The sequence below is a fragment of the Anoplopoma fimbria genome, chromosome 1, assembly GCF_027596085.1.
Source record: "Anoplopoma fimbria isolate UVic2021 breed Golden Eagle Sablefish chromosome 1, Afim_UVic_2022, whole genome shotgun sequence".
Classification (NCBI taxonomy): domain Eukaryota; kingdom Metazoa; phylum Chordata; class Actinopteri; order Perciformes; family Anoplopomatidae; genus Anoplopoma; species Anoplopoma fimbria.
The window spans coordinates 8,257,722-8,284,288 of NC_072449.1; the positions used below are offsets into that span (position 1 = coordinate 8,257,722).

The following is a 26,567-nucleotide window of genomic DNA, read 5'->3' on the forward strand; positions in this document are numbered from 1 at the left end:
ACATATGTCGAAAGTGCGACCTGCTACTGTAAACCATTACGCGATGACGTCACACAGACGCGACGGTGGGTACTTGTTTTTGAAGCCCCTACACAATAAAAGCATCAAAACACTAAAAAGACATTAAATCTCAGCTTAACCTGATTAATTATACGCTGTATGAACGTTATATTTAACTACACAATATATTCGGATGACAAAAATGCAAATAACACTGATACACCATAAAAAAAAGGATAATAAATAAAGAAAAGGATGTGCTAATCATTTTTTATTTCATCTGGAAGCTGATAAATTGTTTGACATTTTAATGGAGGTTTGCCGTGAAGCATTCAGAGATTGAGTGCCAAAACTACTTGAATCATGATTGTCTATATTCAATTAAATTTATTACCATCTATATAAATTTAAGTCGTAGTGGATGTCATAAACATATAGGGAACTAGCTTTTTTCCCCTGTAAGCATATTTCTCAAAATAGTGAACTATTGCTTTAATTTTTTTAGATAAACTCCTCGGAGGCAGAAATACAATATTTTCGTCCTGAACTTAGATTATAATGTGTCGAAATTGAATTACATCTCAACCAGCAGGGGTTTTCACAAATAATACCTGATCTGTTATTGCATTTCTAACTATCTGTTAAATGAATACCTGCAATAAACAAACTGAGCAAGACAGATGCAATTTCATTACTGACTATTCATTATGTCAATGGTTAAGATTAAGTCAAACACAGAATGCACCTTGAAATGATGTCTTTATTTATATGAGGAATAACTCATTCATTGCACTCCACAACCACATTGCATTAACAGTTTTCCTTTGAAACCGATTTATTAAAGGTGTAGTATGAAAAACATTAAGCAAAATGTCATAAAGCGACTGTATTTAGAAACCTCCCCATAAACAAAACTAAACCATGTGACTGGCAAAATGTCTTAAGTCATCTCTGAAAATCAATTTAATACTGAAAGTAGATAACACAGGACAACAATAAAAAGGTCTTCCCAATATGAGAAATCACAGTATTTTGCAGTACTTTTGTTTCCATGTACTTGGCAAAAAGGTACCAATTTGTGACATATGGCAAGACAATGTAAAAAATAAAAAAAAAGACAGAAAGAAAGAAAAATAAAAAAGCTCAAATTTAAATAAATGTTTTGCTACTGACTGATCAACAAACCTTTCAGACGATTCATTCTCAATCAACTATTTACATCTATTCACTAGAAAACAACACAAAACTAATTAATAAAAAATAAAAAAAATGAAATGGTATGGGGGAAAGAATACATATTCGTTCATTTGGCTCATATCAACTCATAATACAGTCGAGCATTAAGTGTGTGGATTTACAAAGGAGTGCTGTAGTCTAAAGTCTGAACATGAATTCGTTTTGTCCCAGTGAGTGTGCTTGGACATCTGCCAACCTGGAATTGTTTCTTGTCCTTACTTTAGCTCAAAAAAACAACTGCATGTCTGAGACTACAGTAAACTTATTTGACCCCTGAGTTTCTAATGCAAAACTAGTGTATGAAATACCTCATTACAGTGTATCTTAGTGCAAGCCATTAAACAGAGGTATATTAGATAGCACCCAAGCTGACAGGATTCCCCAGAATGGTTACTCTGCTGGCCCAATCACAACAAGCAGTATGGGAGGTGGTGTTTTGCTCTGTATCCTTGTGGAAAAACCAGCTTTTCAAATGCTTGAATTTGTATTACATCTATAAACATGTTTTTCATAGAAAATATAAATATCCCTGAATGAAACAGATTCACAGCATTTTCTCTCGAGGACTCCAGTGCTACTACCATAACGTGGCCATCAAGTGTCTTTAAAGGTCTCCAGTTAATGTCCGTCTCCGTCTTTCCTCCACCGTTCGAGCTGCTACGTCGTTTCACTCGCTGTCGTGATAACTTACTGTCCGCTTGCCCCGGTTACGAGTGTTCACGCGCGTCTTTCGCTTCGTTTTGATGGACAACTCGTCGCTGCACTCCTCCTCTGAAGCGGACTGGTGGCGGCGCTGCCTTAGCTGGCGGCTTGCAGTTCTTTCAACGACCCCAGACCGTCTGTGACTTCTCCTCTTTGGACTGCTGCGGGACCCTGAGCTGGCCAACGGGTTTTCAGAGGCTGAAGACGAATGCTTGCTTTCCGAGTCAGAACTGTGATTGCTGCTGCTGTAGCTTTCCTTTCGTTTGTGTTTTGGCCGCCTGGCATTCTTCTTTCTCCTTGAACGATCAACATCTTTTTCCTCAGCCTCCTCGCTGGAATCTGCTTGGGAAGAGGCTTCTTCCTCGTTGCTCTTGGCATCCTTTTGTTTGGATTCCATTTTGGGACGCTTTGAGGAGCCTGACTTGCTGTTTTTATTGTTCTTGGACACTGGCTCCTTCTTTCCATCCGCCTCCTCATCTTCAGAATCTGAGGTGTAAATACGTTTTTTAGTGGAAGACAGCGGATTCCTGGCTTCATTCGGTGAGGTTCTGTTCGACTCTCTCGTATTATACCTGTCTTCCCTCGATGCTGTGGCTGTTTTCTTACCGTTTCCCTGTTTTTGCTGGCTTACAGATGCAGAGTCTTCCTCAGAGAGAGAGTTGTCACTTATGTATTTCTTTTTTGGTAGGGCTCGGAGATTCCGCCTTCGATTTGATGTATTTTCTGAATAATTTGACTCTTCGTCTGATGAGCCAGTGGAGCATTTCCTCCTCGACTTCCTCTTGGGTTTGTATTCCTGCTCAGAACTCTCTGAAGCGGAGCCACGAGGCCTTTTAGATTTTGTCTTGTTTCTTGTTGGCCTCGTTGACTTTGTTTCAACCTCCGATTCCTCACTAGAGGGATTGCTTTCTACTTTGCGTTCTTTATCTTTCAGTTTTTTCTTGCGTGGGCTGGACCTCTTTGGAGAACCACCGAGTTCCTCTGATTCAGCACCATCCAGTTTATTAGTTGAGGCAGACTTTTGTTTATCTTGGCTTTTTGACAGTGAAACTTTACACTTTTTCTTAGAGTCCTTGTGGATTGCTTCTTCCACATTTCTTCCATTTTGGTGTGGGTGTTTCTGAGAACTGTTGAATTTCTCCTCTTCATCTGAGCTGACGGGAAGTTTGTGTCGTGTGGTCCTGCGTTCAGAGTCCTCCTCCTCCTCCTCCTCCTCCTCTTCTTCTTCTTCTTCTTCTTCCTCACTTGTAATCCTTTTTTTCCTGGCTTGAGTGGTTGCTGTGCTTCTGGAGGGTTTCTGAGACACAGAAACTTCAGCTTCTCCAGAACTCTCCTCTGCAGCTTCCTCTTGCTCAGAGTTGCTGTCAGACTTGTGATGTTTTGCACCGTGTCCATTCACATGGGACAAAGTATCTGCAGAGGACAAGAGGGAAAAAAAATCCAACTATTAGAGAAACTTTCATCGTAATTCCAAGCAAGCGGCAACTAAAAATCAAAATCTAATCATGATCGATGAGGACATTTCTTACCATTTCCCTTATTCTTAGCAGCTTGTCTTGATGTCCTCTGTTTTTTGGATCTCGAGTCTCCGTTCTGCAGATTCTTGGAGGACGATGAAGCATCACTGTCATTGTCATCCTCCTCCTCCTCCTCCTTGGATTCACCACCTGATTCCTTTGTTGTCCGAGAAGCTAGAAAAAGAAACAAGGACAGTATTTAGAAAATATATCCTGTAAGCTGCCTAAAACATAAAATGCAAATATTTTCAACACATATTTAGGGGACTGTTTTTGAATTTAAATGTCATGGTTAAAGTTTTGAATTTGTATGATAAAAGTACAAAGAAGAGCATTTGCATACCCCGTCTTGATGGCTCTTCATCAGAATCTGAGCTGCTCTGGATCACTGCGTTGCGCTTGCTGGTCCGGACTGTGTGGCGAAGGCGGCTGCTGCTCCTCCTCGGTTTTTCCTCCTCATCCTGCTCCTCAAAGTCCTCGTCGGATGCTTCAAGAAGTTTCATCTTATTCACAGCCGCCCTCGCCGTCTTTCTCGTGAGTGACCTGCGAACCGTGATCCCCTCTTCCCTGTCAGAGCCCTGGGATGTGGCTCTGACAGAGTCTCGGTGGCGATGTCTCTCCCTGCGAGACGATCTGCTGCTGTGACCGTTCATCTCTGATCTGCTCTCTGAAAACAAGCCATACGGAGGGAAGTTTAACATAATGGCAAGTGATGTTTGTAGTTCGCCTAGAGTTAGGCTTAAGACAGTTTCCCTAGTGTTTACCTGTGCGCTTCTTGTCTGCACCAGCACTGTTTCTGGTCAGCCGTGTGCTCCTGCTGTTCTTACTCCTGCTCGGGTAGCGGCGACGTGAAGACATCTGTCCATCCTCACCTTCGCTTTCCTCCTCCGCTTCTTCTTCTTCCCCCTCTTCTTCACTATCGCTCTCTGCAACTGGCAACAACAACCATCCACATATACGATTTAAGAATGTTCGAGTAAAATGTGGCATGATTGAAAAACGGTATTTTAACAGGAATACGCAAGCTGACCTTTTTTCCTCTGCTTAGCACGGTTACTTCTAGTAACTCTTGCTTTCGGTCTCCGTTGATGGTGCCTTGACGAACCAGGACGTTTCTCCACCTCCGACTCACTCAGCTCGCTCTCACTGTCAGACTCTGAAATACATTTAAAAAAATACATTTGATACAATAATTTGGCAGATGCCTTTGTCCAAGGGGACCTACAATAAATGAAGGAACCAGAGACAGATAATAGGAAGTGCAACCCTCATAAATAAACTGCTAAAAGCTTGTTAGAGAACTAAAGATTTAGTGATAAATGTACTGGGACTTTGCTCTTGACTTCACTTTAGAGTTCATTCCACCGCTGTCGGGCCAAAACAGAGACAAGCATGTGCACTGGAGCTTTCAAGAGTCAAATTGATTCCCTCAATGAAACTACAGGCTCTATTTATCGCAACACATTTCAGTTTAAAGTCATTAAAGTAAAAAAAAACGGAACTGGAAAACATCTAACAAGGGGAAGTTAATGTATTGTGAAAGTTTAAAATGAACATCTTAACAGCAAGTTTTTAACCCCTTCCATAATAGTATAAGAGTTAAATTGTGTGATGTAAACATATTAACGTAAACACAGGTTTAGACATAGTAGTGCATGTGCAAACGTAAGTTTTGTATGTTATTGAATTGCCATCTACCTTCTTGTTTAAACACATTTAGTGTCTACAGTAATGTTTAGTTGATGATCTGGTAGCAGATATCACCACTAGTCTGTCCAGTGTATTTGACTTCTGGAGGGATACTGAACTACTTGATTCTGCTAGAATAGACTAAGTATATTGTTCTTGCTCTTATAATTTGCTCTTAACTGTACCAAGCCTGCTTAAGTTTTAGTGTTTGTTGCTGATTCTGTTGTCTGTGCTGTTGCTGTAATCAGGAACTGCTTTGAGAGGTGTGGTTTAGTTTCAATAGGTCAATTGTCCTCTTAAGTGCTAGGGGGAGTGGCTTCCACTCCTGGCAGACAATGAGCAATCAGTAGGTAGGTCCTTAACCACTGCTGGTGGCTGGAAGCGTCGGGCGAACGAAGGCAACAGGGCGACTTTTTCAAGCATGACTTCTCGAGCGTGTACTTGCGGGTCAGTAATTTGTTTTTATTGACTACCATGTGTTTGCATCCTATTTCTGTCTGTTCCTCTGTCCGGTGGTCACGTAGACAGTGGGTCACTCCCAGGTGCCGTGACTCCACTAATCTCATCTATCCCACTCTCTCAGCCCATGGTGAGCGGGTGGTGTCGGGGGGGCTTTGGAATTGCCAGTCGGCAGTGCCGAAAGCTGAGTTCATCTCAGGCTACGCATCCTTGCTCTCCCTCAACTTTCTTGCTCTAACTGAGACCTGGATCACACCAGAAAACACCACCACACCCGCAGCTCTGTCAGATGTGCACTCCTTCTCTCACACTCCCAGAGCTGCGAGGCGAGGTGGTGGCACTGGCCTGCTAATTTCCTCAAAATGGAAATACTCTCTTGTCTCTGTTCCACAGTTCTCCCCTTCCTCTTTCGAATTTCATGCTGTTACTGTCACTTATCCAGTCAAGCTCACCATTGCTGTTGTGTACCGCCCACCAGGCCCTCTTGGTGAGTTCCTGGAGGAGCTTGACACACTAGTCTCGCACTTCCATGACGATGGCGCCGCACTCATCATGCTCGGCGACTTCAACATCCAGACTGATAAGTTAGAACCTCTGCTTTCCTTCCTCTCCTCCTTTGACCTCTACCACTCCTCTTCTCCTCCTACCCACAAGGCCGGCAACCAGCTGGATCTTATCTTCACTAGACACTGTTCTACTGCTAACCTCTCTGTCACTCCCCTCCAGCTCTCGGACCACTACTCCCTCTCCCTCTCCCCCTTTACTTCCCCCACCTACCCACATGGTTTCTACCCGTAGTCATCTCCGCTCCCTCTCCCCCGCTGATCTTTCCTCTTCCGTTACCTCTGCCCTCCCTGACCCTGAATCCTTCTCTCTCCTATCCCCCGATACTGCTACTGATCTTCTCCTCTCCACCCTTTCCTCCTCTATGGACAACCTCTGTCCCTTCACCTCCAGGCCTGCACGGCCAACTCCTCCTGCCCCATGGCTGTGGGACTCAGTGCGTACTGATAGACGGAGCTCAAGAGCGGCTGAGCGTAAATAGGAGAACAGGCAAACTCCCGGAGGACCTTCTTAACTTCCAATCTCTCCTTTCCACTTTTTCCTCCTCTATCTACTGCTAAAGCGGCTTTTTTTCGCTCTAAAATCCTAACCTCTGCTTCCAATCCTAAAAAAAAAAAAAAAAAAAAAAAAACTCTTTGAAACTTTCTCTTCACTCCTCCAACCCCCACCCCCTCCTCCTACTTCCTCCCTTCTCCCTGATGATTTCGCCAACTTCTTTGACAAGAAGGTAAACGATATCAGATCCTCCTTCTCTCAGCGCCCCTCTCCCTGTCCACCCTCCCCCTCTCTACCCTCTCCAGCTCTTCCCCCTCAGCTCCCCCTTAACGAGGTCCTCGACCTTGTTACATCTAACCGCCCCACCACGTGCTCCCTTGACCCGATCCCCTCCCCTCTTCTTCAGTCTATTGCGACTGAACTCCTTCCTTTCCTCACCCACCTCATCAACACATCTCTTGTATCGGGATGCTTTCCCTCGGCTTTCAAGACTGCCAGAGTCACCCCCCTTCTGAAGAAACCATCACTTGACCCCTCTGATGTCAAGCACTTCAGACCGGATTCTCTTCTACCCTTTCTATCTAAAACACTTGAACGCGCTGTCTCTAAACAACTGTCTTCCTACCTCCACCAGAACAACCTCTTGGACCCCCACCAGTCCGGGTTGAAGGTGGGTCACTCGACAGAGACAGCCCTCCTTGCGGTGACAGAGTCGCTTCACGCCGCGAGAATGAACTCTCTCTCCTCTGTCCTGATTCTCCTGGACCCGTCAGCGGCGTTTGACACGGTGAACCACCAGATCCTCTTCTCCACCCTCGAGGGGATGGGCGTCTCAGGCTCTGCACTCTCCCTGTTTGCATCCTACCTGACAGGTCGATCCTACCAGGTGACATGGAGGGGGCCGTGTCGGAACCACGCATGCTGACTACGGGGGTTCCACAAGGTTCAGTTCTGGGCCCCCTTCTCTTCTCGCTCTACACAACATCTCTGGGTTCTGTTATTCGCTCGCATGACTTCTCTTACCATTGTTATGCCGATGACACCCAGCTGGTCTTGTCATTTCCCCCCGGTGACACCCAAGTGGAGGCACGCATTGCTGCGTGCTTGGATGGCGACACACCACCTGAAGCTCAACCTGGACAAAACCGAGCTACTGTTCCTCCCGGGGAAGGGTTGCCCGCACCGAGACCTGTCCATCACCATTGATGATGCCGTGGTGACGCCAACTCAGACTGTGAGGAATCTGGGTGTGAACCCTGGACGACCAACTGTCGTGCTCAGCAAACATTGCATCGGTCACACGCTCCTGCAGATTCCTGCTCTACAACATCAGGAGGATTCGCCCCTTCCTCACTGACGAGACGGCGCAGGTGCTCATCCAGGCTCTGGTCATCTCCCGCCTGGACTACTGCAACTCACTACTTGCCGGAGCCCCGGCGTCGGCCATCAGACCTCTGGAGCTTGTCCAGAAAGCTGCAGCTCGTCTGGTGTTCAATTCTCCCACACAACTTCCCTTCTCCGTTCACTACACTGGCTCCCTGTAAGAGCTCGCATCCAGTTTAAGACTCTGGTGCTAGCCTACAGGGCAGTGAAAGGAACAGCTCCTTCCTATCTCCAGGCCATGGTCAAGCCCTACACCCCCGCCCGACCACTTCGCTCTGCTGCCTCGGGGCGACTGGTTGCCCCGTCGCTCAGAGGTCCCTGCGGCCGATCGACCCGGTCACAGCTTTTTTCTGTCCTGGCCCCTCAGTGGTGGAATGAACTCCCCACTGACGTCAGGACAGCAGACTCGCTGCCCATCTTTCGGCACAGGCTGAAAACTCACCTCTTCAAGAAGTACTACCCTGAGCCTTCCTCTTAGCACTTATTGTATTCGTATTAGTTTATTGCACTTATTCTATTCGTATTAGTTTGTTGCACTTATTGTATTCGTATTAGTTTGTTGCAATTATTGTTTTCGTAGTAATTTGCTTCTGCACTATACTTTTGCTCTGGTTTATGCTTTTAGATGCTTGTTCAAGAAAGGAGATGCACTTATGACTCCTGGTGACAAGTAGTTCTCTTGAACACCTATGTTGAATACACTTATTGTAAGTCGCTTTGGATAAAAGCGTCTGCTAAATGACTGTAATGTAATGTAATGTCTGCGCTGTTCAGGCAGCTGGATGTTATAGGGTGAAGAAAGGGAAAGGAAAGAAAGAGGGAGAGCGAGGAGAAGTTGGTTTGGGCTCGTCTGGTTCAGTGTTGGGCCTTCTCTAAAGTTAGAAGGACAACCCAGAATGTGTTGGAGTGAATTATTCCTCAACATACACCCATGTTGCTTACTATATTTGAGATAAGTTTACATCTTAACCATTAATATGCCATGGGACTGCTGTAGGCAAAGAAACAATGAGAGTACTGTTGAAGAACCTACTATGAGGCAAAGTTTATTTTGTACCTGGTGTTGATGAAGCAGCTTTGGAGCCGGAGTCATCGTCTGAGGAGCTGTGACGTGATCTGCTTCTTCGACTCCTCCTGGCTCTTTCAGGAACAGACACTTTGGCTGAGGTAGATTTGGTCACTGATGTCGACTCCACTTTTTCCTGAGTTTTTACAGCAGCTTTCTTTTGACTTGAGAAAAAAAAGAAAAGAGAATGCAACTTTTCAGACATGGAACATGAACAGGAAACACTAAATGTCGTGTACTGCTCTCGAACTTTTTCCTATCAGATTATTGTAAGCATTTAAAAAAGAAAAAAAAAAAAAAAAAAAAAAAAAAAAAAAAAAAAAAAACTCAAACAGACCTAGATGTGGCGTTGGACTGATCCTGCTGCTGCATTTTCTTGCGGAACCTCTGACTGCGGCGGAGCCTATCGCTGCTTTTGATGGCAGTTTTGTACTCTGATATGATTGTTCTGATTTGCTCCTCGAAGAAGGCAGAGAGCCTCAAGGTCATGCTGTAAATCTAGAATAGAACAGAAAAGGTGACTAAAATAGGCTCAAACAAAAAAATATATTCATCAAATCAATCAAAAGAATTTCATTAAATTAACTCTAAACATTACATTTATGATTATATATGTCCTGCATTAAAGAGCATTCATCGTGACATTTCTTTGATCACCCCGACTTACCTTGGAGCGTTTATTGGGTGTGTAGGCTTTAGCGTTTGCAAATATAAGCCGTGTGTCTTTGCAAAGCTCTACTGGGTTTTCATAGCGGTCTTCAAACAAGGTCCTTTTCACTGTGTCAAAGTCCATTGGTGTATCAATGATGTCATGGTAGTCCTGTACAAGCAAACAAACACAATTTAGGCTTCATCAAATCACTGAAACACAAAATCTATCATGTTGAACACCTGTCCTTACTTTGTTTTGTTTACTCACTGGATAGTTCTGAGGATCCACAGGCTGTCTGAACGGTTCGGAGTCCTCACAGTCAAATATGTAGGTGAGCAGATACTTGCACTGCTCCTTCCAGGCGTCTCTGTCAGGCACCACCTCTACAGAGCGCTGCAATATCGAGGAGAAAGAGAGGAAATCATCATGACATGTAATGCATGACATCTGCTGCTCATGAATCATTAACCCGGAATCCCATACAAAATAATCATACGTATTTGGGTTGTTTTTATAGAAGGTCAAAGTCCTTTGTTATCAGTTCTATCGCAACCCATCTATTTACCTGACGCAGTCTGTGTCCAGAGGATGTTCCTGGTGCTTCTGTATCCTCTATCTGTAGGTAGTAAAACACATTTGGATTATTTGAGTCTGATTATTAACCAGATTACTTTTTGACCATGGTTGAATTACTAAAAATGGGGGGAAAAAAAGATCTTCCTAACAATCAATTGTAACCATTTATGGGCAATTTAGGTTTACTGAAAATAACATAGTAATTCCACAGCAGTGCATGATAGAGCAAACAAATATAATACGAAGGACTCAAGCTGATTTAATCAGACTTACCTCATCATCATCATCCATTTCCTCAACAGCATTGTAAATCTCCATGATATCTGTGCAGCTGGGATTACTGGGAAAGTAGGAAGAATGTGTCAATTTAGTGTGCAAGACAACTTATTTGAATGGCACTGTGCCTGTTATTTTGGCATCATCACATGAACAAGATTCTCACAAAAAAAGTACGAGTCCAAACAAATAACAAGTAAGACGTACTTGACAAACTTCTGGAGGACATTTGTGATGATCTTTGCAGAGTGGGCAATCTTGCTCCTTGGCTCATTGAAAGTGCGGGCGTTATGTGCAATATACCTGGCATCCCAAATTAATGCTGAGAGGTGCCTGTGGAACACCAGAGAAGAGTAAATACACAGTGTCTTCATAAAACAAAACAAAAACGTCAATTAATTGATTTTCAACAGCCGAAGACATTTCAAGGTCAGAGTGGGGTGCAAACATTCCGTAGCCTTTGCTTTGGTGGTAAAGAGGAAGGAGGAAAGACTGGTGGGACTGACCTGTAGAATCTGTTCCTGAGTCGCAGTCTGATGGTGCCCAGGTCAGTGGGATAGGCGATTACAGTGCAGTAGGTGGGATACTGGACTAAGTCCACAGGACCAGAGAAGGGAGCTGCAATCTCTATAGCAGAAACACATTGGAAGGTGGGTAAGTAAGAATGGGAAGAAATTATTATAAATTAGTATTATTACCTAAATATACGGCAATGTGATTGAGATGTGAAAGTAGGTGTGTTATTGAGCGCAAACATTAGAGAGCTTGTTCATGCATACACACCAACGGTGATGAGCTGGTCGATGCCGGCGACGATGCGCTCACACTCAGCGTCTCTGCTCCTCTCCCCCCACTCCCCAGGCAGAGGCTTGTACATCAACTCAATCATCTCATCTGCAGTCACAGGGATACCACCTCCTTCTGTCTCGGGCTGCTGAGCTGCATGGCAGACACAAACTTATTCAATATGCATTAACCCCATTAACCCCACTTTGTGAACAGACATCAGTTGTGTTTTAATGTGTGGATGTGGCAGAAATTAGCAAGTAAAAAGTCTTAATTACCATTATCAGGAATAGGTTCGACATCCCAAGGACTCAGTTTCTCTTCTTCCCCATTGTCCCATCTGGTGAAAACACAAAAAACAATTGTTGCCAAAGTCAACCATCCCGCTTCCAACAACATTGAGTGTTACCTTTTTTGGGGGGTTTAATTCAGAATAAAGGTCTAACTGCACTCCCCGGTCTGAGTCTTAGTCCACACACTTATCCACACCTTCTTACGCATGACGAAAGGCTCAACGCAGAGTCGACAAATATGAAGGCCAGAGCTGATGGCAGCTAGCAGCAGTGGCTTGGAGATAGCAATAAGGCATGTGGCACTGAATCTAATCGATCCACTGTTAATCAGACCACAAATGATACAAGAGATACAGCTAGGGTACTCATTTGCCAAACCATTAAATTAACTGTGCTGTGATTGATCAAAACGATAGAATTGCCCAGAGAGGCGAGGAGGGGTTAACATTTTATTTCATGGGGTACATTAGTCCTAAACGGTCTACTGTATGCCCAGAATTTGCCTTTTTAAGTTGGGGCTGACTTAAAACAGCAGATGGCGTTTTTAGACATTTTCAACCATGAACTGCAGATTGATTGATGCGTTTTATCAAAGTACAGTCAGGTCATTGAGTTTCTAGTTTAAAAAGCATGTTTGAGTGTGCAATTACTTTTTTTATATAATGCGGTCACGAAAAAGTTGATTTTGGTTTTTTTCAATTTAAAAACTATAATGGATTTGTTTCCGTCATTACAAGAACAGTGGGATGGACATGACACTCATGTCTCTTAATAACCAATAGCGGACAGACAGACGAGTCCTAGACTGACAATATCAAAAGCAGTGTGTCATAGAAACTAGCTAATATTCTGAATTGATGGTGACACCACAACCACCATATCTCCAGCTACCCGGTCATGATAACATGTGTGTTTTCCCACCTGACTTTGAAGCACTGGAAGAGACTGTCGGGGTATTCAGGCTGGTAGGGCTCCTGACAGACGATGCTTCCAAACCACCAGGCATCGTCTATCACTGAGCGAAACCGGTCATCTGCACAGGGGAAGATGGTAACCAATTTAGAAGCAGGAAGAAAAATCCACATTATCTATATCTACAAAGAAATTCAGAATTATCCTCCCAGTGGAATAATGCTCCACACCACAGTAGTTATTAGTTTGAAATGGAGACAAAGTTATAAAATTGACTACTTGGGAGCACAAACTTACTTGGTTGCCAGTTTCTACGAAGCGCCTCGTCATAACTTTGCCTCAACACGAGGAAATCGATCACATCTGGCATGTCATGATACCTGTGGGAGAAATATATATGTCACTTTAATGCGGAAGTACAATAAACCAGAAGTTCTCTATTTTTTCCCCAGGCAAGGATCCCTAACAAGACAGTGAAATAACCGAGGCCCCCAATGTATGTCCTTTAGAATCATTTTACACAGCCTATTTTTTACACTTCTACAGTCTTTACCCCTATTCACACAGGACTACAATAACCTGTGGACCTCTAGTAATTTTTTATAATTTCGAATGTTGTCTTTTATCTTAATCCTGTGCAACTCTGCCATGTCCGTCATTTGTTAAATACCTACCATTATTTTTGGATTAGGTTTGGATTGGCTTTTATGGATGTTACATTGAGCCTTGATATCATATCTGAATGAGAATGTCAGTAATTTCAGGTAAAATACAAACTTTGCTTATCCCGTGCAAAGATGCTGTATGAAACACAGACGTGGTGGATCATTTCTAATCACATGAGGTCTCCCGGTAATACTTTTATACATATTTGCAGATTCTAATAGATAGATTCTAGACGTGATAGATAGATGTAAAAATGCCCTCATAATTTAAATGAATGAATCTGAAAACGTTTCACGTATCCCCAGGCAGAGTGCCCTGACCCCACTTTGAGAACACTGCAATAACCTTTGAAGATTTTGGCTTTGTGAAACTGATACTGAATTATACTGATAGATAATCACAAATTACAGTACCAGAAATGCAGCATACATGTCAAGCTAAAAACAATTTTTTTTCCAACAAAAATGTTGTCCTGATCATAACATTAACCCACAACCAAAAGGTAGGCTTTCACTAGAAAACATTTTAGAATCATACCCTCCATATCATGTACATTCGGTTTAAATGCCACCTTCATGTTGGGTTACTAATGGGAGTAAGAAATGCAACAATATATGATTTGTTTCTCAATAGAAAAACTGAGCAGCTTACTTGACAGAAAAAGACTTGTCTGATATTTTGCCAGTGCCGTGGTCAATAAGAGTCAGCTTGAGACAGCAAAGTGTTGGAGGGCAGACTTCGTATTTGATCCCAGTGATCTTCACAAACTCTTGGTCCTAGAACAAAAAAAAACAAACACAACATAAGGGGTACATATTGGATGGGGTAAATGTGGTTAAAAACAAAAACAAAGAAAAAACAGTATTTCTGTATCTAATAGTTCTTTTTTAATTCCTTCAGGGAACATTTTGTAAATTATGTTCTAGAGAATTCTTTCTGTTCTTCCAAGCTCTTCAAACAACATTTTTATTTTCTTCTCATTTCTCTTAGTCTTACCCGTAGCTCCATTTTCTTCCAGGGCTGTTTGTCTAAGTTGATGGGGTACAGTTCATTTCGGTTCACTGCCTCAACGTAGGCCTCGTGTCCCTGCCGAAAATAGATCACCTGAGAAGAGAAGAGACTCAGAGCTTAGACAGTAACTTTTCTACAAGATGAGAAACAGGCTGGTTATCATGTCGTCGTCTTAAACCACCAAATATCTATACAGTTGCTGTACATTTAAGATCAATCTCATCTTTCAATATTTCTAACATTCTAATAAATTATTCCCCAATATTCCCAAATTTGCAGATTTTTTTTCTCATGCTCTTGTAAAGTGCCTCTCTTCAGTAAAGTACATACCTCATCGCCCATTTGGGGAACAAAAGGAGACTTCCTGGGAATGACATCAGTGATCCATAGTGAGGGTCTGAACTCATTGGACACTTCTCTGTTGATGGATGGTCTGACCTTTGGACGCTGAAGATGTAAAACGTTGAAGGTAAATATGAGCCCGTTTTAAAATATTTCTTTCTAAAGTCATCTTTTATTTCCTCCCCGAGAGAAGCAGAGTCTGGGAAATGATCGACCAGTTAGGAGACAGCATGGCATCAGGATTAGGTTGTCTACTGCGTTTACTGTACGCACTGCGTTCAATAACTCACCCTGGGTGACTTGTACTTTGCTTTCTTGGATTTCTCTTTGCTCTTCTTGCCAGGTTTTTCCTCCTCATCACTCTGCTGCTGCTGCTTCTCCTCCTCTTCCTCATTCTCTTCCTCCTCCTCTTCAGAGCTGCTGAGTCTGCGATGCACTCGTTTACGTGACGACAAGGGGGTGGAGGGCTGCAGGTTGATACCAGCGTCTGCCGTCCAGTCCGAGTACTCGCTGGACGTGTGGCTGTTTAATCAGAAGCAGTTGCGATTACAATTTTGAAGTAACATATATGAAAGCAGGCAGAAAAACGTAGTTAAATTATTTGTTTTAACCTGCTTGGGGTACCAGATGGGTGGGGATTGCCACCTAAGACAACACAAAGGAGTAATTCAACATTTTAACAAGAAAGACAAAACTTTTCTGTCTATATAATATTTTTTTGGTTTCAGGAAATCCCTTTTATCTGGCACTCTAAACAAGTTAAAACAAATTCTAAAGGATCACTCCAAAATAGTACAGTGTTAGTCTATAAAACGTTATACCTTGAGCTGTCACTATTCCACTCTTCCTCATTGGAGGAATCCATTTCACTGCCATCCAATTCATTGTCCTGAACAGATAAAAAATAAAAAACAGGAAGTTGCTTAAAATCCCTAAAAAAAAAAGGCCGAAGGCGCTTGTAAATGGACAGCAGAGAATGTGATACCTCAGTGTTTACCTCTGAACTTGCAGTCTCCTCTCCTTCTTCGCATGACAAGTCCATGAATTCAAGGGCGTCACTGCGGCCGTGTGCTCGCTTCGCAGTGTGAGGCTCATCATCTGAATCATCCTGAGGGGACAGATGGGGCTGACTCAAAACCAGTGCAAAGATTTGTACCAAAGTAGTTGTGAACAGAGAAAAAAAAATGCTGATATTTATTTCAATCTTTGATTATACATAAATAAATGAAACCTACAGAGGCAAACTTAAGATACATTTTATCTACACAGTATACATATTATTTTTATTATCTTTAATGGATATGCTGTTCCCTGCAAATTACAGTCCATACTGTCTGATGATTATTCACAAAGTACGAGTACTCAAGCCAATTTTCAAATTGCCATTGAAGACTTCCTATATTGAAACCTACACGACAAATGCTGTAGATAATGCGTCTCTTCTTTGCATTATACAGAAGCACCTCCTCCTCTCCTCTGGCTGCCCGAACGTCCTCCTGGACCCTAAAAAACAAAATCCATGATGTGTGAAATTTAAGTGGAACAGCCACAAAATGTCGAGTTAAAATCAATGCTGTAAAAATCCCGTTAGGTATTTAAACCGCTCTCTATATTGTATGAATGGTACGTTTAAGAATCATATTTTAATGGGAGAAGAATCCATTTCCACTTAGCAACATGAACATAAACTAATAAAAAAACACCACAACAGTACATACATTGCCAGTCACGCACATGCCACGTCTTCACCTGTGTATGCTAAAGCGAATATTAATATCTCTGGTACCTGTAGCTGCTGGTTGTCACCTCAGGCACCACCACCCTGTGTCTCCAGGCCTGCAGGTCTCTCTCTGTGGCCATCTGGCTGCGAGGAGCATTTTGGTGCATCTGCCGGACACCCTCCACCTGTCCGCTGCGGCGCAGACCCACATTAGGGGGTGACTGCACGTCTGCTCGATCATTCACAGACACTGCAATGAAGGATCACAAACCTAGCATCCAACAGCTCACTGGCTCAATATGCTAAAAAAATCCAATAAAGCATGTATTGGGTTGAGGTGTATTGATACCTCTACGTGGCGTGCTGGGTGCTGGTGCCAAGGCGTGGCCCTGTGCCTCAGCCTGCCCTTCTGGTCCTTCTTCAGGCACCGGCGCTAACTCTGTCCCAACCTGGCTGTGCCGGTCTTGTTGTTGCTGGAGATTTCGGATAGCCTCGTCCAAAAGGCTGCTGCGTCTTATCGCAACTTCATCGTGCTCTGCAGTCTGCTGGCTGATCACCTGCTCCACAACCTCGCCATCACCTGAAGACGCCATCAAACAGGGATACCAAGAGCATGAGTGGGATGGTAGCAGAGGTAAACACTGGTCAAACACTTACTGTGGCTTCTAAAGACATAAAAAAATGGTTCAGATGTTCCTAATTCTAGTTGTAGTTATCCGACAAAGCAGTGAAAATGGATTTGTCATTAATATATCAAAAAGTACACTTTTTTTCTATAGACTAACTGACTATAGTCAATTTAAGCTGGTTGCTTACTGGTGGCTACGTATCCCAGCTGAGGAACCAGGTGTTCAGCAGCAATGTTCTCCCGGCCTGGGACTAGACGCTGGTACCTGGAAAAAAATGTTAGCTGTTAAAAATATTGAATATAGAATATAGAACATAGCTGTCAGATAGTTACTTGTATTAAGACAAACCAACATATTGAACTTCACAACCCTACTTAGTAATTCCTTTCATAATGGCGTAGGACATGGAGAATTTGCATGGAACAAACATTCAAACAGCTAAGCTCGAAGGTAATGACTGAAGACTAAAAGGCTGGTGTATAACTGATAGAAGGTCATCATGTCTACCTTGGTGGATGGGGATTTCCATCCACATCTACCAAGAAGGGTGGGGGCATGAGATGGGGTGCCTGCTGTGTCTGTTCATCCAGCACGAAGCCGTTAGTGTCCCTGATAAGCGGCCGGTAGTCTGTGTGGAAGAACACCTGGTCTGGAAGCTGTGTGGAGACCAGGAGAAAGAGGAAGTTTAAGGTATGGCTTCAACCTGCAGCTTTTGTTACGTTCACGTTTTGTGGAATTATTAAGACACAAACACACATGCACACACACACACTTATTTTGAGATGTCCAATGTTAGATTATTTTTTACTTTACAGTAAGATTTGAAGGTGTTTGAATTCAAGGGCTATAACAATTTCTTAATCTGGAAAATGCTATGCGGTGTATTTATCAAGTGAAAACAAGTATCCCCCAAAACGGCATTACAATAGATTTCATCTGGCTACAATTATTTGTGCAAAGATTCAAACGAGATGGATCCTTGCCTTCTCATATGGCTTGGAACTGCCGAAGCCAAAGATGAGCAGATGGCCATGAGAGTCTGTGCAAGCAAAACGATGGCCATCAGGGGTGAATTTGCAGTCGAAAACGGCTCCATGACCCTGGCCCTCAATCTGGATGAGAAACAAACAACAAAAAAATCAACCCAGGTACAGAAACTTGTAAACTAGGGAAACAAACTTTCTTGTATGCTGTTTTTCTTTTAAGATCCTGCAGGACTTTAATTTTTATTTATTTTTTAAAACACACAAAAATAAGGCAGAAAACTCATTGAACAGCAAAGAAATAGATAGAAGGTTAAAAAAACAGGACTGTTGGTCTGAAGTTGCAGATTCAGGATAAATGAGAGTCGGTTACAGGATGAAAAACACTTGAAGAAAAAAGACAAGGTAAACTGATGACAAATAAATACTGAACTAAGTCTGTTCTGTTACTGTGTTACGTATCGCTGTCTTTGTCATGTTGTGTATTATGGTGGGTCTCAGAAGGAGTATTGTTTGTTCTTCGTGTTGCAGAACTGTTGTGTTTACCACCATGTACATGCCATGTTCTGATAATACTCAGTGTTGGCGTACCATGTTGAAGTAGTGCTGTGTGTTTGTCCCTCGCAGCAGATCCCATATAAAGACATTCCCATCGTGGCCTGCAGACAGGATGATCCTGGGGTCAAAAGGGTGCGGCTCCAGGACGAACACCTCAGCCTCATGGCCCTGAAAACAACGTTCAAGTTAGTCTAGTTTTATAACTAGTACATTTTTGGAGGTTAAATAAGGCGGTATATATTTTTACTACAAGACACACAACAATGTGCACAATTACTTTAAGGATATGTAGCAGCTGTCCTGTGTGGGAGTTCCACACTTTGAGGAGATGGTTGTTAACAGCCGTGATGACTGTGATATCATGGCGATCCCACGCTACCATGGTGACTTTGGGTTTGAAGTAGCTTTCCTCTTCGCTCATTGGTTCCACACTGATAGAGAAAAAACCCCCATCAAATTAGATATTACACACACACACTACGTGATGCATACCATCTTATAGTGACGCAGTATTAATTACTGAATACAAATGACAATATAATTAGTTGCTTGTGACTGATGCTATATTTAAAAAAAAAAATAAGTTCCATTAATTTCCCCTTCGTTTCCTGCTGCAATATGCATGTTGCTACCTGTTCCCCTAACACAACATTCTTCTATGTACTTTCACTTCCACAAAATCTAAATTTCTAACACTGAACAGTCCTTCTCTCCCTCTCCCTGAAGTGTGATCTCTGCTCTGCTATATAAACAAATAAACCTATGTGATGTTAACGTAACACACAGTACCAAATTGAATACATGTTCGGATAATTGTGAGAAAACAGACCTATGAAAAACATTTTATTTTTGGCCATAACATTTGAAAGGGAGTGAAAATGCTTTCAGCAGACGAGCCAATTGTTGAAACTGCCAGCGAGGCTCCTTTATAGTTCCTCTCCTCTCATGGCAGACAGATAAGCTCTGGGTGGTAAACACTATTCTGTCGACTTGCATTCCAGAAAACAGTGAAAGTAGCTGAAAGTATTGTTGGATTGATATCTATATTTCATCGATGTGCTGTATTCGCACAGATACATTACGAATTCTGTATGACCGACATCAGTCATTCCAAGTAAGACACTGAACAAAGTGTCCAGAAAAAAATACTTTGCTAGAAAGATACAATATAGAGGACCCAAAATCAGCCAGCATGTGATTTTGTCCATAAAGCATGACAACAAAATGTCGAACCTTTTTCTTTTGTTACTCCCCCCAGTATTTTCACCCTCCTCAGATTAAATATATTTAGTTAGTTTCATGTTTTAGCAGGCAGATCGCACCGCCTTCATTAACCTACAATTCAGCAACAAGGTCAAAAAAGGTCTACACATCTTGTCAGACCAAACAAATATATAGCCATGGCACTTAATTCCAACCATACATTTAGAAGTAAATTAGGATGTGGGGTAAATGTATTCGTAAAAACCACGGCAAATTGGTCAAAAAATTAAGTATTTTACAAAAAATATTTATATATCAGCAGGCAAATCCAGAAATAATGATGTTGCACGTAAAAATCACAACGTCTTTCAGTCCACAGCGGGAAGAAATCTGTTAACAACTGCTTCACAAACAGGCGATAAGGCTGTGCTAAGACTCATACAATCTGACAACTGAATAAATTAAACATTCAGTAAATTAATTCCTCAGTTTACATTTGCACCTGGTTTACTTGTACAAGCGCCAACAGCTCTTGGAGGCGGCCAACGGAGCAAATGATTGTGCCTAATAAAACAAATCTTCCAAATACTTTTCTACAGAGAATCTTGTTCTTGCATATCCTGATTACATTACATTACATTACAGTCATTTAGCAGACGCTTTTATCCAAAGCGACTTACAGGAAGTGTATTCAACATAGGTATTCAAACCTGATGCTTATAATGTGTACATCCTTGTCTCACTATGTCTTCTAGAGAAACACAAATATCGAGGAAACATCAAAGGAATCCACACTGGTGTACGAAAGCAAAGTGCTCCTTACCCTGGAAGAGTAGCAGACATGTTGAGCAGGATGCATCTCCACTGCTGACGCAGATGGAGCTTCCAGATCCGTGCTGTTCCATCTCGGCTCCCACTCACAAACCTGAAACAGGACAGCACCAAACCTTGAACCATCACTTCATACACTGTTAAGTTAAATTCAGTTTATCTACTATAAAAAAAAGAAAAACAATGGTGAGTAAAGTACAAAGATTATACTGTACCTTTCACCTGAGTGGCAAAATTGGATGCTGTCAACTTTGTCCTGAACAGAGAGCAGAAATATGGAGAGCAATCATTAGTAATAACTTAAACAAGATAATGCAGCTGAAGGTTTAGGTCAATATGTTTTCTGTATATGAAACATGCTGCACAGCAAGAGTTTGGCTTCTGAGAGGGTCCTCACCGTGTGCTCATGGAGCTCCGATACCTTTTCTGGACTTCCGCCTCCCAAGTAATATATTCGGATGACGTCATCGGTACTTCCTGTTGCCAAGAACATACCACCTGGAAAAAAAGTTTACGTTAGTCTGTTATAAATATATGCTAGCTCAATGATAATTCTGTGTACTGTATGCTGTAACACATGAAGTGGCGTAGATTCAGATTAATTAAACATAAACATTCAATATAACACAGCATTTATATTCAACATAACAGTCTACCTAAAATGACTTATTACCTGGACTGAATGACGAGCACACGGTCTGAACTCCTGGTCTCGGCCGCTCTATGAATTTGTGTGGCCGATCACTTGAAAGATATAAAAAAAATGTTACTGATTTTATTCAGAAAAGGACAAGTGACTATATTTTACTGGCAGAAAAAGTGCATTGAACTTAAAAACTAAAGTGCTGTGTAAAGTACACAATATTTGGTTGCAGGGGGACTTTTCAAAAAGGATTTAAAGAATTGTCTTAACTTTTTGCCCATATGATTTGCCTACACATGTCCATTAGCATTTAGCAGTTAAATTCATTTACAGCACTAGCACCAGTCATAATCTTTACATAACTTACATTTTAAGTTTCATCCAATCTAACCGGCATTTCAACTTCAGATTGACTGTTATGTCAGGTAAGGTGCTGGTCTGACATTCCTTTGTCAGGTGAAACTCATCAACACACTTTGAGGGAAGTAAAGATCACTCAAAACCCATTTAGTTTAAGTCAATATATTCTATTTGTTTTTATACTTTTACCTGGTTGCTTGCTATACAACTAGATGCCTTAAAGCCAAAGTAAAGCAGGCTCTTTGAATGTAGGTATTTTCCCAATATAGTAGCCAGTGTTGGGACAGAAAAAGACTGTCAACCCAGTTTGACGGGTCTTCCAGCGTTTGCTGTTGGTCTACTGCTGATTTCCATGGAATAAACTGCCAGATCCAACTAACATTTACATAACAGTTTACAGTTGACCATGTTAAACTGTTTACTCAGCAATGTCAATGATTCTTTAGATCCGTAATACACCATTGTCAATCTTTGCTGCTTTAAAAGAACAAAACATTTTTAAATAAAAAAAAAAAAAAAATTGTTGACCATATGGAAGTCATATTTATTCATGCTAATGTGTATGTTTCTCACATTAGTATTATTACAGGTTGGAATCTCTTAATTACTACAACTGAATATTTGTGACTGTCACCATTACAATCACATTTAAGGCAGCACTCACCTAAAGTTGATATTGTTGACGTCCCACTGCCAGAAGCAGACAGTGGCATCAGTTCCAGTGGAAAGCATGTAACGTTTTGAGCCCTTGGCAAACGGTGAGAACTGAGAACACAAGACATTCACAGATCAGCCATCTGACGTGGATTCTACATGGAGGGTTGAATATTAAGACAACAGCAAGTATGTTTCCATCCACCCAGCAGCATGTGCATATTGCAGTAAACATTTTACACTTGGCTGAGGGAAGTTGTCATAGCGATAAAGAGAAGATGGCATGAAACATATTTCTAGTATAAAACAAGACTTTGCCAGTCCTTCTACCACCTCCTCTTGTTTTATTTTAGGCATGGTCAATGCAGCAAAAACATATACTGCCACCCAATCTTTTAAGTGCTTTATAAAAGTATGGTCTTTGTCATTATTTTTTAAATATAATAAACTAGTTTCATCATAGGTGGAAGCAGAACGAGATGCACAATGTAACAAAGTTATAGACACTATTATCTTATTGGCCCTTTTAAAAATATTCACTCAAATATGAGAGCTGGTGTGGCTAGTATTCAAAACCTAATTCAAATGATGATAAATTACTTTTGTAAAGAAAAAGGAATCTTCCCTAATTTGTCTTTTAAAACATAGGACTGCCTCATTCTTAAAATGCCAGTATATTATCATGACAGAGATCCATTTACCTGTAGGGAGGTAATGGATCCACTGTGCCCCTGCAGCACAGCCACAGGGGCACAGGTACGAAGGCACCACACACGGATGGTCTTGTCACAGCTTCCCGCAGCAATTAGCGTGTTCTCATAATTAACCGCCAAGTCTGTGATCTCTGCAGAGTGTCCTCGCAACGTCGAATGAAGCCTTCCATCAAACGAAGACCAAATCTTCACCAAACAGTCATCTGAGCCCTGACAAAGAAAAATACCAACTTCTACTTTAATATTCTACTTGAGGATATATTAGAAGACATTAGAAGAGAATGGCTAGCACTCGAGGATCCTCCTATGACATAAGCAACTTATATATAATCATAACAACATCAAGTATGTCCAGTGACAGTCAGCCGAGTGTCACATTTATAAATGTGCAGGATTAACAATTCTGCTTTTACCCCTTGTGATAATCAGTCTTTCAGAAGTGCAAAGGCAAAATGAAAGTCATTGTTATCACCACACATTCAGGAAGGGGTTTATTTCTTAATAATGCGATATGTTGACAAGTTCCATCTTACTGTGAAGATCCTGAGACCGGTGCGGTCAAAAGCGATACAGTATACTGCAGACAGATGCCCCAGGATCCGCCTATGCAGCCGCATGCGCTCATAGTTGCTGATAGGATTGATGGAGCTGAAGCGCTGCGCCCCCGTCAGCTCTCTCCCTCGATGGACCTTCACTGTTGATGAAAAGATGCCAATCATCAGAAAATATAGTGATGAAATCACAGAGCTGTAACAAGACTGGGATCAACACAATATGTGGGCATGGGATACAGTTAGTCTAATGTGATCAAGAGTGGAGGTGCATAATCATCACAGGATGAAATTAAATATATGGAAAAATAAAAATGTTTTATTCTTGAGCTTTATCAAGCATGTAAATGCATCGTCTTTCATTAAACCTTTTTAAGATCTGTTAAGTTTTTTGTACTTATTGTGTTGGTTAAATCATTTTTAAAAGACTGTTTATATGGCTTTTATTGCCTCTTAAGAGCAGCTGGAGAACATTAGAAGATAGGGAGAGAGACAGCTGGTATGACACGCAGTAAAAGGGTCATGGATCGGAATCAAACTCGGGTACTGCATGAAACAAAACGGCCATCCACATCTCTAAAAAAAAAAATAACAATAGCACTGCTGAAGTCTGATGCATCTGGTTTCTATAAGTTGCTATGGGAAACGACAAAATATCAAAGAAACACACCATGAGAACAATGTTTTCATCTGTTTTTAGTTCTCATTGCCTCAATATGAAGTTGTTTTAAGCATTTCACAAGGCCTTTTTGTAAAGCATGTCCTCTTAAAGCTGGTTTAATAAATAGTTGAGTAACTTAAACAGCATTTAATGAAAATGAACAAATAATCCAACATGCAGGGCTAGTTGGGAGATCGGAGCAATTACATGTACCAGTTTCCAGCATATCCATTTGTCCATTTAATATATTTTTTTAAACACAACAGAGGAATATTGAGGGAGGCAAGACTCACCTAGGTGTGGAGGTTTCTTGCAGTTGAAAGGCCTCTCTGGTGGTCTGCCCCGGTGAAGGGCTGCATATGATGAAGCATTAAACTTTACACTGTCGCAGTCTGAAAAACAAAACAAGCAGTTTATCAGTGTAAGAGGCATGTAGAATTACCAATACATGGAGGGTATGGGGAAAATAGCTTAGAGGCGCCTTGAAGATTATGTACCTTTTGCAGTCCGAAGCATTGACTGCTTCCCAGACCCCAGGAGTGAGTGTACACCTGGGACACATGATGGCACGTCTTTGTCAAGAATTGGTCCAATCTGCTTACATATCTGTAGCAAATGGTCTGGTGCAATATGTCTGTTTGCTGCAACCTGACAGGTCAAAGAAACAGTAGAGTAATGACATGACACTGAATAAAACTATTGTTCGAATAACACATTTTTTTATAATCAATTAGTTTACTATAATGCCAAACAACTTAAAACTTAAAAAGGATTTGCCGCTCTCTAAGTAATTTTGAAGATGTCCCCTTGGGCTGTCAGAACTAGTGATGCTTTCTGATATTTTTCTTTACAAACTGATTAATCAATAATGAGTTGTTAGTTTCCCCTACTTTTTATTGTAGAATTTTATGTAATGTGGGTCAGTCTGGTTTAGTTTGCTTCACATGAAAACAAGCAACTGAGAAATATTTATCTTGATTTGAGACTTTTGTAGGTAGCTAAATTTTCCTATATGTATGCCATTGTGTGGCCTTTAGCTGCATGTAATATCCCACTGACTGTCTAAACAGATTTGTCAGAATAAATACTGGACAGGCTGGTCGGTGCTTTCATGTGCTTCTAGACTCCCATTCTGAGGGGGCGTGGCTTATTATGCAAATATATCCTTTTTTTGACGGACCAATCACAGCGCAGGTCACGAGCTGAGTAACGCAGCGACAGCGAATCTCGGCCTCTGATTGGTCCGCGGAGCCGTCGCGACGTATTAAAGGAGCCGAACAAACCCACCCTTCCTGCAGTACAACAGAGTCGGGGGGGCTTAAACCACATTAAACACCTCCGTCCGCTCACAAAACACAGCGTACAGAGCGGCCGCACGGTGCTCTCTGACGGGGTCGAGTCAGCGGCGAGACCCGCTCCAATTTAAGATAATCCAACTGTAGTCCATAGCGTGTGTGTGTGTAGGAGAACAAAGAGCGTAAACAAGAACAGCGCATGGACACCAACCCCCCCCCCCCTTAACAACCCCCCTCCTCCTCCCTCCCCTGTCACGAGACAAAAACAACCGACAATGAGCTCAATAACATAACTATGAAGTTTAAAACTCACCACGTCTTCATACGTCCTCGGGTGCTCGTTCCCCAGCCAGTCCAACCTCCCGGGTAAGAGCTGCGGAGAACAAGGGGGTTATTGGGTAAATGTATGTACGTACACACACACACACACACAGAGAGAGAAAGTAGTTGACGAACAACATTCGTGTGAGACGGAAATGCGCGAAGGTTAGCCGTTAACGTTTGGAACGGAACACACACCTGATATTCCTCGAGTTCGCTGGCGAGGACCTGCAGTTGGACACACACACACACACACACACAGAGAAGAGAAAAAATAGTCGATTCAGATTAAACTCTTTTTTTATTAAAAAATCAGTTATAAACTAGTTTGGAAACAACCACACACACTAAGCTTTAAGTATATATTAAAAAAAAAAAAGCCCCCGAAAAACAGCTCTCACCTCCGCCGCTCTCCGACACGGACCCGTTGTTAGGAAACGAGTTATCAAGTAATAGAGCTCTGCAACGGAAACACATCAACGGTCAGAAAACAACAGTTAGGGCATCAATTAGCGAGAGCGATATGGCTGTAAACGAGCCGAGCAGTTGGGTCTACTTTAGCGGCTTACCCGACTCAAGGAGCGAAATGTTCCGATTTTTGGCCATTGAATCGGCCGTGATTTAGAGAGGCGAAACAATATATATATATTTTAAAGAGCTAACTTTGTGGCTTACAGAGAATAGGATATATTTATTTAATTTCGGTTACACAGCTCTGACCCCCCTCCACGGTTGCTCCCGCTTTCTATTCAGCCTGTTTGCAGTCGCCATTGGAAGGATGAGGCCCTGAGCGATACGACTTACTTCCGCCACAGCGGAG

The 26,567-nt window shown here is 42.0% G+C and overlaps 1 protein-coding gene across 2 annotated transcripts; it reads right to left on the minus strand.

The window, feature by feature from the left end:
* Positions 1-742: 742 nt before the first annotated feature.
* brwd1 (bromodomain and WD repeat domain containing 1) lies at positions 743-26,526 on the minus strand. 2 transcript variants are annotated; one of them, XM_054607374.1, is made up of 44 exons: positions 26,317-26,526; positions 26,149-26,207; positions 25,946-25,975; positions 25,740-25,799; positions 24,629-24,779; positions 24,425-24,523; positions 23,453-23,613; positions 22,908-23,129; positions 22,217-22,317; positions 21,223-21,293; positions 20,947-21,047; positions 20,765-20,805; positions 20,542-20,643; positions 18,793-18,946; positions 18,549-18,683; positions 17,958-18,086; positions 17,482-17,630; positions 17,162-17,238; positions 16,695-16,925; positions 16,412-16,595; positions 16,038-16,128; positions 15,623-15,733; positions 15,447-15,514; positions 14,916-15,147; positions 14,614-14,730; positions 14,269-14,376; positions 13,924-14,048; positions 12,904-12,986; positions 12,616-12,727; positions 11,680-11,741; positions 11,399-11,554; positions 11,122-11,242; positions 10,823-10,948; positions 10,613-10,679; positions 10,329-10,379; positions 10,031-10,156; positions 9,779-9,931; positions 9,449-9,609; positions 9,103-9,275; positions 4,486-4,611; positions 4,220-4,387; positions 3,799-4,122; positions 3,468-3,629; positions 743-3,351 (listed from the first exon to the last, which is right to left on the minus strand). In XM_054607374.1, the coding sequence occupies exons 1-44, from the start codon at positions 26,351-26,353 to the stop codon at positions 1,904-1,906; spliced, it is 6,765 nt and encodes a 2,254-aa protein (XP_054463349.1). In that variant the 5' UTR covers positions 26,354-26,526; the 3' UTR covers positions 743-1,903. The 2 variants fall into 2 exon arrangements, with proteins under 2 accessions (XP_054463349.1, XP_054463282.1); XM_054607307.1 differs by having other exon boundaries at positions 10,013-10,156.
* Positions 26,527-26,567: the final 41 nt, after the last annotated feature.